Source organism: Trachurus trachurus (genome assembly GCF_905171665.1).
Source record: "Trachurus trachurus genome assembly, chromosome: 7".
Lineage (NCBI taxonomy): Eukaryota > Metazoa > Chordata > Actinopteri > Carangiformes > Carangidae > Trachurus > Trachurus trachurus.
This window is the reverse complement of record NC_139901.1, coordinates 27,036,559-27,046,779: the sequence shown is the minus strand read 5'-3', so window position 1 is coordinate 27,046,779 and position 10,221 is coordinate 27,036,559. Positions and strand designations below refer to the sequence as shown.

The 10,221-nt window shown below is 41.2% G+C and overlaps 1 protein-coding gene across 1 annotated transcript; it reads right to left on the bottom strand.

The window, feature by feature from the left end:
* Window positions 1-3,224: 3,224 nt before the first annotated feature.
* Window positions 3,225-7,952, bottom strand: creld1b (cysteine-rich with EGF-like domains 1b; the record flags this gene model as incomplete). Its single annotated transcript, XM_083975216.1, has 10 exons — window positions 3,225-3,818; window positions 3,928-4,068; window positions 4,164-4,259; window positions 4,515-4,598; window positions 4,694-4,789; window positions 4,884-5,063; window positions 5,280-5,371; window positions 7,083-7,193; window positions 7,642-7,724; window positions 7,836-7,952. 10 exons carry the CDS (start codon window positions 7,950-7,952, stop codon window positions 3,598-3,600), a joined length of 1,221 nt encoding a protein of 406 aa, XP_083831342.1. The 3' UTR covers window positions 3,225-3,597.
* Window positions 7,953-10,221: the final 2,269 nt, after the last annotated feature.

Here is a 10,221-nt window from a genome sequence, read left to right as displayed (position 1 = left end):
GAAATCAATTATGCTATGTGAACACTGTGGTATCTAACTATACTGTCATTATAATGAAATAGCACTGTTCAACCTGAATTGCCTTGAAATTATGTTTTGATACTCTTGAGATGGAAACGTTTGCATTTCTTTAAAAGGTTTTACTTTTTGTAATAAAACATTTTTAGCCTGGTTTCAAAATGAAATGATTCATGTGTGTGTTATTCAGTGCGTCCTCTGGCTGCGTTTCTTCCCTTTACACGTAAATGACATCTGGAGACATCTTCTCAGGTTTGTCCATTGTCGTAGCCTAATAATCTATCTTGTTGTGTGTACTGATGCATGACCTTACACTCCACACAGCTGCTTTCTTTTGTTGGGTGAGGTGGGTGGAGGGGTAACCTGATTCCCAAGGCAACTGTTGCCACCGCAAAACACTCAGTGAATGCACAGGCATGTCACGGATTAATGTCTAACTAGTGTCGGTGCAGTTATTTGCTATATTTAGATTAGGAGTTGTGTTATGATTTAATGCTAATAGAGCTACAGCTTGAAGAAGAAAATAAAAGTGTGCAGGATTTTTTGACCCTGGAGAGTTAAAACTCCACAAAGAGACTTGACCTGTGGTGGGAAAAGAGAAGAAACAGGCTGAACTACAAAATGAGACTACGTAAGGAAACAAACTTTTCTTTTTCCATTTGTTGTCTATTGTGTTTCTAGATAATTATTCCAAGATTGTGTTTATGTCATTACTACAGCATCCATATCTATACCTTCCACCCCGGTGTTTATTCCTCGTCACACCCCTCCTGTGCGGCAGAGTCGCAGCCTCGTGGTGACTCCCATGACATTTCCCAACATCTCAGACTCTGCCCGGCTGCAGACCAGCACTCAGGTTGCACATTGATTCCTTGAGAGTCAATTCATTTTGGGCATACTGTATCTTTGCTTCAACTTTAAACTTACTAAATAATAAATCCTCTCCAGATTATCCCAAGACTGAACCCTTTACATCCACCTTTGGTCTACAAACGCACCGTCAGCCTGGAGACGCCAGCTGTTCACCATCATAACCACCAACGGACACTGATCATGCAGAGGAGAGAGCATTACAGGTGGGAGCACTGTGATTAACGTCTGCTGAGAAGCACTTAAAAAAAAAAAAAAATCACAGAGAATCACCAGCATCGATCCCATCTTTGCTTTTGAGAGCTGAGTTCAAAATCACTGATGTGTAGTTGATTCATCAGGTATCATCAAGTGTGGCGAAAACCATTTTATGGAAGCAGCATTGAAAGAGAAGAATACAGGTACAAGTATGAATACTCTCAGTTTATATCCCGTGCCGAGTCATAACACATACTGTAAACACAGCTCCTAACATTTACTGACAAATAAAACTCTAGGAAGGAGCTGAGAGAGCAGTTACAGAGGCAGATGGAGGAGAAGTGTGCAGCACTGAAGCTGCAGCTGGCCAGTAAAGTGAAGGAAACCGAGCGTGCATGTGAGGTGGACCGCCTTGCCCTGTCTGGTGAAAGAGAGCAAAGAATCCAGCACAGAAAAGCGATGACAGCGTACAGAGACGAGAACAAGCAGGTACTGTACACCCATACACGGCGTTTCCACGGCTAATGGTCCTGTGGTGATGCTGTTCACAATAGTGTCCTGAAAATGCTCTAACATGCTCTCAGGTTACAATATACATAGGGTGTGTTTGAGGTTTTTTCCTCTTGTCTGTGTTGTGTGTGTGTGTGTGTGTGTCTGTGTGTGTGCAGCTAATGGAGCAGAGCTGGAGGGACAGAGCACTAACACGGTCCCAGGAGGTCCTGAAGGAGAGAGAGCTGCTGCGCCTCAACCCCATTAACTGGAGTGGAACACTGAAATAGGTTAAACCTCGACATCCACAGCCAAAGTTTTCAGGTCTTGCTGCTGGACTTACGCGCCTGCATGTGTGTCAGATGGAAATGACACACAACGTACAGTATAATAGTACATGTAATTAAATGGATAAATCTAGTTTTATAATCTGAATGTATAAGATTTAAATAAATAAATTCCTATTCCTATTCCTATTGTCAATTTATTTCCAATCCTATAGTAAAGACTTTGGGTATTATAATATAGAATTGCACTAATGTAATGTATTATCAGATTTTATTAGTAGCAGCTAAGAGCTTAGGCTACAGCAGTCTGATACATTCACTTCTCTCTCACACATACCCTCAGATTTTTTTTTTCCTCTGGAGCCACAAAGAATTTAATTCTACTTTTTGCATATATACTATGTTGTAGTACTCCCCAAGACCTCGAAACAAGCTTTGAAGTGTAAAAAACCCGCAAACTTTAATTTATGATGCAATATGTAATTGTAGAAAAAACAATTTTCCACAAGCTCAAATGTTTTTCTTTTTCTGTTATGCAAAGAGCAAAAGGAGGGTTCACAAAATGAAATAAAAATTAAAAAAAACATGAGGTGTGACAAACTTTTATTGTAAAGCAAACATCTATACTGAACAATGACTCTGTGGATGACTTTCCACTAAATGAAAACCAAAGATAAGAAGATGGACGGATAAGAAGCGGCGCTTCAGTGGTCTTTAAATATGACGCTACTATTATCTGCTACATTTACAATTAAATAGATTAAAAAACTGCATTGAAAATGTACACAAAAATGCACAGGAAATGTCAAGAGCAAAATATGATAAACATCTTCCCAATAAATATTGCTTTAAAAATAAATTAAAGGCAACAGAAAATGGCTTGCATCGTCAAGAGTAGAGCTGGTATTTACCTAAGCACATTCCTTCACACACTCAGTTAAGTGGCCAGTAGCAGTAATGTTTGTGATCCAGCAGCTGTTAAAAGTCAGTCTTCCATGCCAAAGTAAGACAACTTAATTGATGCAGTGTAGTACCTCTCATTTCAGTTCCTATAATCATGCAGTATCACTAGAAAGAATCATTCAGGAAGTAGGGAGATAAAAAAGATCTGTGAACATAAATAAATAACCAGTGATTCATAATGGAAATATCCCAGAGTTTCAATGAACCTATTCTTTGGGATGATATGGAAATTATCTAATTATCTAATCCCATATCCCTGACAAAAAAAAGCTGTGTTGTTGTTGTTGTTGTGCATTCAAACTATGGGAAATACTCTGCTTCACAGCATTGACATGGTGAAAAACGACGGATGTGTTGATTGGAGGTTTTGATTGTGTGGAAGAAAACGACATCATCTCTCGAGCAACATCGAGGCCAGATGGGACATCCAAATGCATAATAGATTTGAACAATCAGTAGTGGTCTTCATGTCACCCTTGATCCCAACAAAGTTGAGGTAGGGGGGATTGAGTTCCTTCACATCAGTGCAGTGCAGCCTCCTTATTTCCTCTTCAAATTTATGGCTCCGTAGCCTTAAAGTTCTCACTTTTTCCTGCATTATCCTATTCATAAATATAAATGAGCCCAAGCCCTTTCAAGTAACTCCCCAAACTAAATTAAATCCCTGAAAGACGAGAATTGTAGGGATAGTTTCCTGCCCAGTTCTGAGTCTTACTCACTTCTCCTAGCTGGTGTTCCAAGGTCCTTTTAGTCAAGCGTGACAACAGACAGTCTAGCGTCCCTTCAGGAATCCATCCAGCATGTAGTCTCCCTTCTCTGTCAACCAGTATCCAGCCATAGCAGCCACACCGCCGATGAAAATGGCTGTGAAAACCATGTCGCCCTTTGCTGCGAGCGTAGCTAGGGCACAGATGACTACGCCAAAGAACATCTGCTGCAGTACAAGGACTTCATCATCTGTCATGTCATCAAACAGTCCCTTCTCTGGGCCAGCTGGGGAGGTACAGGAGAGGAAAATTAGCCGGCGTATCTGAAAAGGTGTCAACAATGTATGTTTTTGCGTTTTTTGCATATTTGCCACTGCCGCAGCTACAGTACATACCCGGTGGCTTATTCTCCACACAAATGCTGTCTCTTCTGATGAATCCATCGGCACAGTCACAGTGGAAAGAGCCCTCCTCATTAATACAAGCCTCATTAAGCCCGGGGCACGCTATCGCACGTTCGCTGCATTCATCTACATCTGTGCAACGAAGCAAAAAGTAAACAGTTTAAGGACATCAGACTGTTAAGAGGTTAATAATATATAAATGTAGGAGCTAATTAGTATTTGCTTACCAAGACACTTGGCTCCTTTCAATCTGTAGCCACGTGCACATTTCTTACAGCGGGCGGGACCACTACCCATACATCCTACACATGCCTGGTCACAGCCTGGACACAGCAAGATCACAATTCACAAAGTTTTCAGAAACCAATCAAACTAAAGTACAATTTGATGATTTGTCATCAGAAAATTAACTGGCAATTTGTAATGTATCATTTTCCAAATTGTACTAGCTCCTTCTTACAACCTGTGGAAAGAGTTGTGACTTTTCCTGAGTGTTTTGGGGGTTTCACTGTCTTACAAAATCAGCAATTTTGAATAACAACAGATCTTTTCATAAACATATACACGAGAGAGCCTACCTCTACATTCATAAGATCCGTCTGTGTTGTGGCAGTACGTGTTTGTAGGGCAACGAGCCAGCTCTGTGCCGCACTCGTCGATGTCTGAGACACACAAAGGCAGTCAAGACATCGCATGATCAACAAACCGGCACCAAGTCAAAGATAAGTTAGTCCACGACCTCTGAAGCCAAACTCACCCACGCACTTGTGGTCGTGAAGGATCCAGCCGGGTTTGCAGTCGAGGCATTTGTAGTCCTGCGGCCCTGAGCATTTCTTACATGAGTGGTAGCAAGCTGAAGAGGATGAGAGAGACACGGAGACAGTGCGAGGGTCAATCTGAGATGACCTCAGACCCAATTTAATACATGCTGAGGGTCGAAACCGCACCTGCACATGCTCCTGCGCTGTCATTAGAGCTTTTCTCTCTGAAGTAGCCGTCAGCGCAGCTCTGACACAGACGGCCCGAGTATCCAGGATCACAGACGCACTCTCCGTCTCCGAGACGAGTCCCCTCCCCCTCGCAGCGGCCCAGACCACCGCACACGCCACCAGGGCCTGATGGACACTCTGTATTGAATGAACATGCCATTAGTGGTAGTCTGGAGACTGGAGCTTTGAAACAGCATTATTCTAATTGAAATAATTTGATCTTACATCCTGATTAAATCTAAATCATTCATCACATGGGACGACAATGGATGAATTAGATCTACTATCTTAAGTACTCTACCCTGATCTCAGGCAGCTTGTAGCTTATGGTGAATGTTTTATGTTTTTCCCAACCTTTGCAATCAGGTCCAAAGTGTCCAGGTGGACAGCACAGTCTCAGCTCCTCTATGCACAGCCATTCAGACAGGTCTGGTGCCTCCTGCTGCCTACAGACCACATACAACATGTCAGTCACAAAGTTAAAACAGGTGCATGGTAATAAATACTGAAACATAAAAACACACACAGCTGGTGCCAAATAATGCCAATTAATCTAGAAAATACGATGTTGGATTAAAGCTAAATTGATTACAGTATACCCCAATTTAACTGTTGCTACTTTGATAAGTGTTTATTTTGACTAATATACCTCAACATAAATGTTGTTAGTTCAAGAAAACTGCACCTAATTTCGATTAAAATATATTTTTGTGTTAATATAAGTCTTAAATAGTTAGATCTTCCGACAGCAATCACTTACATAGAGTGTTTGGACCGAAACACGGGTCTGTCAGTCACTCTGCTCTGCTCTGAGCCAAGGAGAAAACTTTTCTCGTATCCTACAATTTTTATCCAATGAGGAGAGAGAACAGCATGCAGGGCTGTGTCTGCAGCCAAGGGATGCGCGTGAATGTGGTGACGTAGGGACGAGGACTGTTATGGTGCGTTCAAGGCAGCCCGTAACCCGTGCTTTCCGACCTGTGAAGTCATACCAGTTCGATCTGGTACGAGTTCACGGGTCGAAAGTTACGAGTGGCCGTTATAGTGACTTTCACAGGTAAAACAGGTCGGAAAAACACGAGTGGGTTGCCTGGAACGCTACAAAGTCGTAAGTTGTGACTTGAAGCTGTAATTTACGGTTTCAAAAGCCTGCCTGGAACGCAGCATTAGCCAAAACGACCGGATCGCTTACTTCTGCTTTAACTATAAGTAAAATAACTTTAAAGGGATAGTTCAAAATTTTGGCAAATTGGCCCATTGCCATAATCCCTATAGTTTTAGGAGTAGGTTCGTTATTTTTAATTGTCAGTGAAAGCTATTTTTAGAACGGCGGAGCAGAGCTGCGAGCTGCTCAGAGCTACACTAGTATGGAGGCTCATGGGATTTCTTGGTTTCCCTCATCAAACTCATCAAATACACAATCCAACAACTCCAAAAAGCTGTCGTGGACAAGTTGTGACCTGCATATTCAGCACGCTATCAGATAATAACAGAACCAAGAAACCAAGAAATCCCATGAACCTCCGTAGCGTAGCTCTGAGCAGCCCGCGACTCTGCTTGCCTTTCTAAAAATAGCTTGCACTGACAAATAAAGGTAACAAACCTACTGCTATGACTATAGGGATAATGGCAATGGACCAATTTGCCAAAATGTTGAACTATCCCTTAAAGTTATTTTCAAAAACACAATGCACATTAGCCTGGTTTCACACATTTGGGTCACATCTGATTTGTTCAGTGATTCATATAGATCTAGTGTTGTGCTCTTCAACAGCTGTTTTCTTCCAAGTGCAGAAACTGTCAATCAATCAAAGCTTTCAAGGCAGGATTAAGATTATTAACATCACCTCTGTTGCCTAGCTGCAACCTTGAAAACCAGCTAAAGGAATGGCGACGGGTGTGGATGACACTGATGCCTGCGTGCAGGTTGTTGTGAGTCGACTAACAAAAATAACAACTCTTGACACACTTTAAATTTCTGTCCTGAAAAGCATTAACTTCTCCTAGCAACCAGCTTCTGAGTGTGACAGCAGCAGGATAGACGTCACATGCTACTGAGGGATCAGTCAAAATAAACAAAATGACAGGCTCAGTCAAAGAAGTGAATGAAATTGGGCACAAAGTGTGATCATCAGGCTGCTCTCACATCACATTTACCTGTGAAACCACCACGTCTCCACTTGGTCCTCTATCTGCTCCAGCAGCTGGTTACATTCAAAGTCTGTTTTCTCGCAAGCAGCTTCTACTATCTCAAGGAGCCGAGTCTCACTGAAACAAGAAGCTGACAATTAAGAGATGCAATACAGTAGTTGAATAACAGAACGGATGCTGCTGCTGCTGCTGCTGCCCCCAACTCCCCATCCACCCACATAAAAAAAAGGCGAAGCCTTGCTCTGGGACACAAAGGACTGTAACATTTAAAATAGACTGGCTTACATAATCTTTCACACATCACAAAATACTGTGGGCAGAGAAGACAGGACTTTCAAAAGTGAATCACATTCTTCAGGACAGTCCCAGTGAAAGTAAGTCAAGGAAAGATTATAGTTTGAATTGGTTATGTAACATTATGAATACATCTTTTGTTATCTTTTACCATGTGTGATACCTGGCAATCAATGGCTACACAATTCCTTTATATTACGTCAATAAATGATTCTTTAATTTCAAGGTTAAATGAAGCAAAGGTGTGTCTCCACTTAAAACTTGTTCTTACCTGCGTGCATACTTAGCCAGCTTTTCCTCCTCCCAGGCGGTGTTCCCACCCCCAAAGTTCTTGTTGGCTGTTTTCTCCAAGCCCTAAAAAGAAAAGGAAATTTCAGGACTCCACACACACACACATATACGTTTATGTACATATTTATGAATATATGTGCATAAACCGATGGTTCCTTAAGTTAATTGCACTACCTTAATGAAACTTTCAGTGAGTTTTCGGCAGGTCTGGCATGGTGCTGTCTGGACTCTCACCACAGAGAGCTCCGACAGAAGCACCAGAGCAGGTAGGAACGGCCGAGTCCACCACATGATCCTTCAGCGGGGACACATACACTCACAGCTAGTATGCATGTAAAAAAAAACAGAAAAAAAAAACAGTTTGATGTTATATACTTTTCAGTGGTCACCACAGCAAGTATTATCAAACAGAGACATACGGTAGGCTACTTTAGGACAATTGTAATATTTAACTCCTCCCTCTTAGTATTTCAGTATTATGTAAACATAGATGAGATTTCATAATGTATTATCAGCAGATTTAAGGATAGGCTATTTAGTGTTTTATTCATTTACAGCAGTTGTCAAATATTACAACCTTTCATATAAACTACAACGCCACTTATTACCTGTTTATACAGCAGCCACTCAGGAGGAATTACATGTGTTTATTATTGTAACAAACAAAGGCTCTAAACTGCTTAAATCATTTAGGCTAGAGCCTGTTTATTTAAATCCAAATGCTGCCAAGAAAGGTTTTGTCAGTCAGTTGAATATAATGTCATATGTTATGGGTTGTTGTTATAAAATTTATAAAAGTTTTGCCTGGACCCAGACAAATATTTTTACTAGAAGCTTAGTAGCCCCTAACTTAAAATCTTAGGAGCATAAATGTAGGGGCACACATCATAAATTACCTCACAAAGCAAATATTCACTTTCCCTTTTCATTCATGATCCTCAGATTCTTTGAGTTGACCCTTCAGGGGACTACTCTAAACCAGTGTTTTTTGTTTTTTGTTTTGTTTTTTAAAAGTGGCAAATATGCTGGATGCACATGCGCAAGTAGATGGAAAAATGTACTAGCACTGTCTCAAATATTATTTATTAACATTATTAATATCTTCTATAAAGATTGTGTCAGGTTGAGTAGATTTTAACTCTTGATTTTCTGTCTTCCCCTTGTAAGATATGGCACTGTTATTTCAAAGACTAAAAAGTATATACATGTAATGTATATGTAACTTATATGTAATGTTATTTAGGTGAAATTTAAAGTGAAACCACTGCATATAACCGAGTATAAACCATGTGGCTCAGTGACTGCTCATTTCAGTCCAGTCAGGGAAGCATCATTGATGCTCCACTTTCATCGTTAGCTTAGCTTAGCTCAGCTCAGCTCAGCATCAGCACCACTTAGAATTAGCCTGGTAGTAGCCGGCTAAGGTCGATAGTTAGCTGCTAGCCAAAGCTAACGTCACATCATTTCACCACACAATAATAAATAAAAGACTGGGGTGGATAAAATAAACCTATTATATTCAAAGACGTTGTCCTCCTACGATGTTTAACCACGGGTTGTACTCAAAACTACCCACCATTAAATGTCTGCTGAGTGTGTTTCAACTGTAACACAAAGCTAGCCCACTTGTTTTTATTGGCTACTACCTGCTTTGCTCCTTCCTACCTTGTTGCAAAAGCACCACGTCCGCTGCTGCACCACCAGTGATGATTGTCCGATTCCCTGCTGGTACTTCGTACTACAGTAGAGAAGGGGTTTCATATTTTTAGAGCTTCAAGTGTGCCATTTTTCAGTCGGCAACCTAGAAGCAGTGGTGGGTGGTCTGTGTGCCAGCTGAGTGAAGTGAAGGGCTAGCTTGGTGGCTAACGCAGCTGGTGCTCGTAGCTACACGGTCATGTAGAGCAGCTGGGACGGATGGAGGGATGGATGAATGAATGAAGGGACGAAGAGCTTCCAGTTGGTTCTCTGTTTTCCATGCAGCTGCCACACAAAACACGGCACCGCCCAAACCAGCTGGGATTTAACTCATGGACCAATCAGCGAGCGACTACACACCACACAGAGAGATAGCGAGAGAGGGGGAGAGAGAGAGAGGCTATTAGAGCTTTTCCGGTGCAAAACAAACACAAAAGGACAACTTCTAGGCTTAATTTCTCCAAAATGATACAGTAAATTTGCTTGATAATGGCTGAGGGAGTTGTCAGGATGCTCCTGAAGTCAACTAATACCAACCATTATCTGAACTTATGGATCAACGTGTCGTTATTATACAGTAGTAAAAGTTGAGTATTAGAGCTTTTCCGGTGCAAAACTAAAAAAAAGAAGAAGAAGAAAAAAGACAAACCGGCTTAATTTCTCCAAAATGATACAGTTTGATACTGAGTGAGGGAGTAGTCAGGGTTGTCCTGAGGTCAACTGCACCAACCATTGTCTTAACTTATGGACCAAAGTGATGTTAGGCTACTCTACTGTACAGTAAATATGGAGTATTAGGCCTTTTTTCCTGTTTAAAAAAAAAGCTAAAAATGCAACTTTGAGGCTTCATTTTTCAAAATGATAC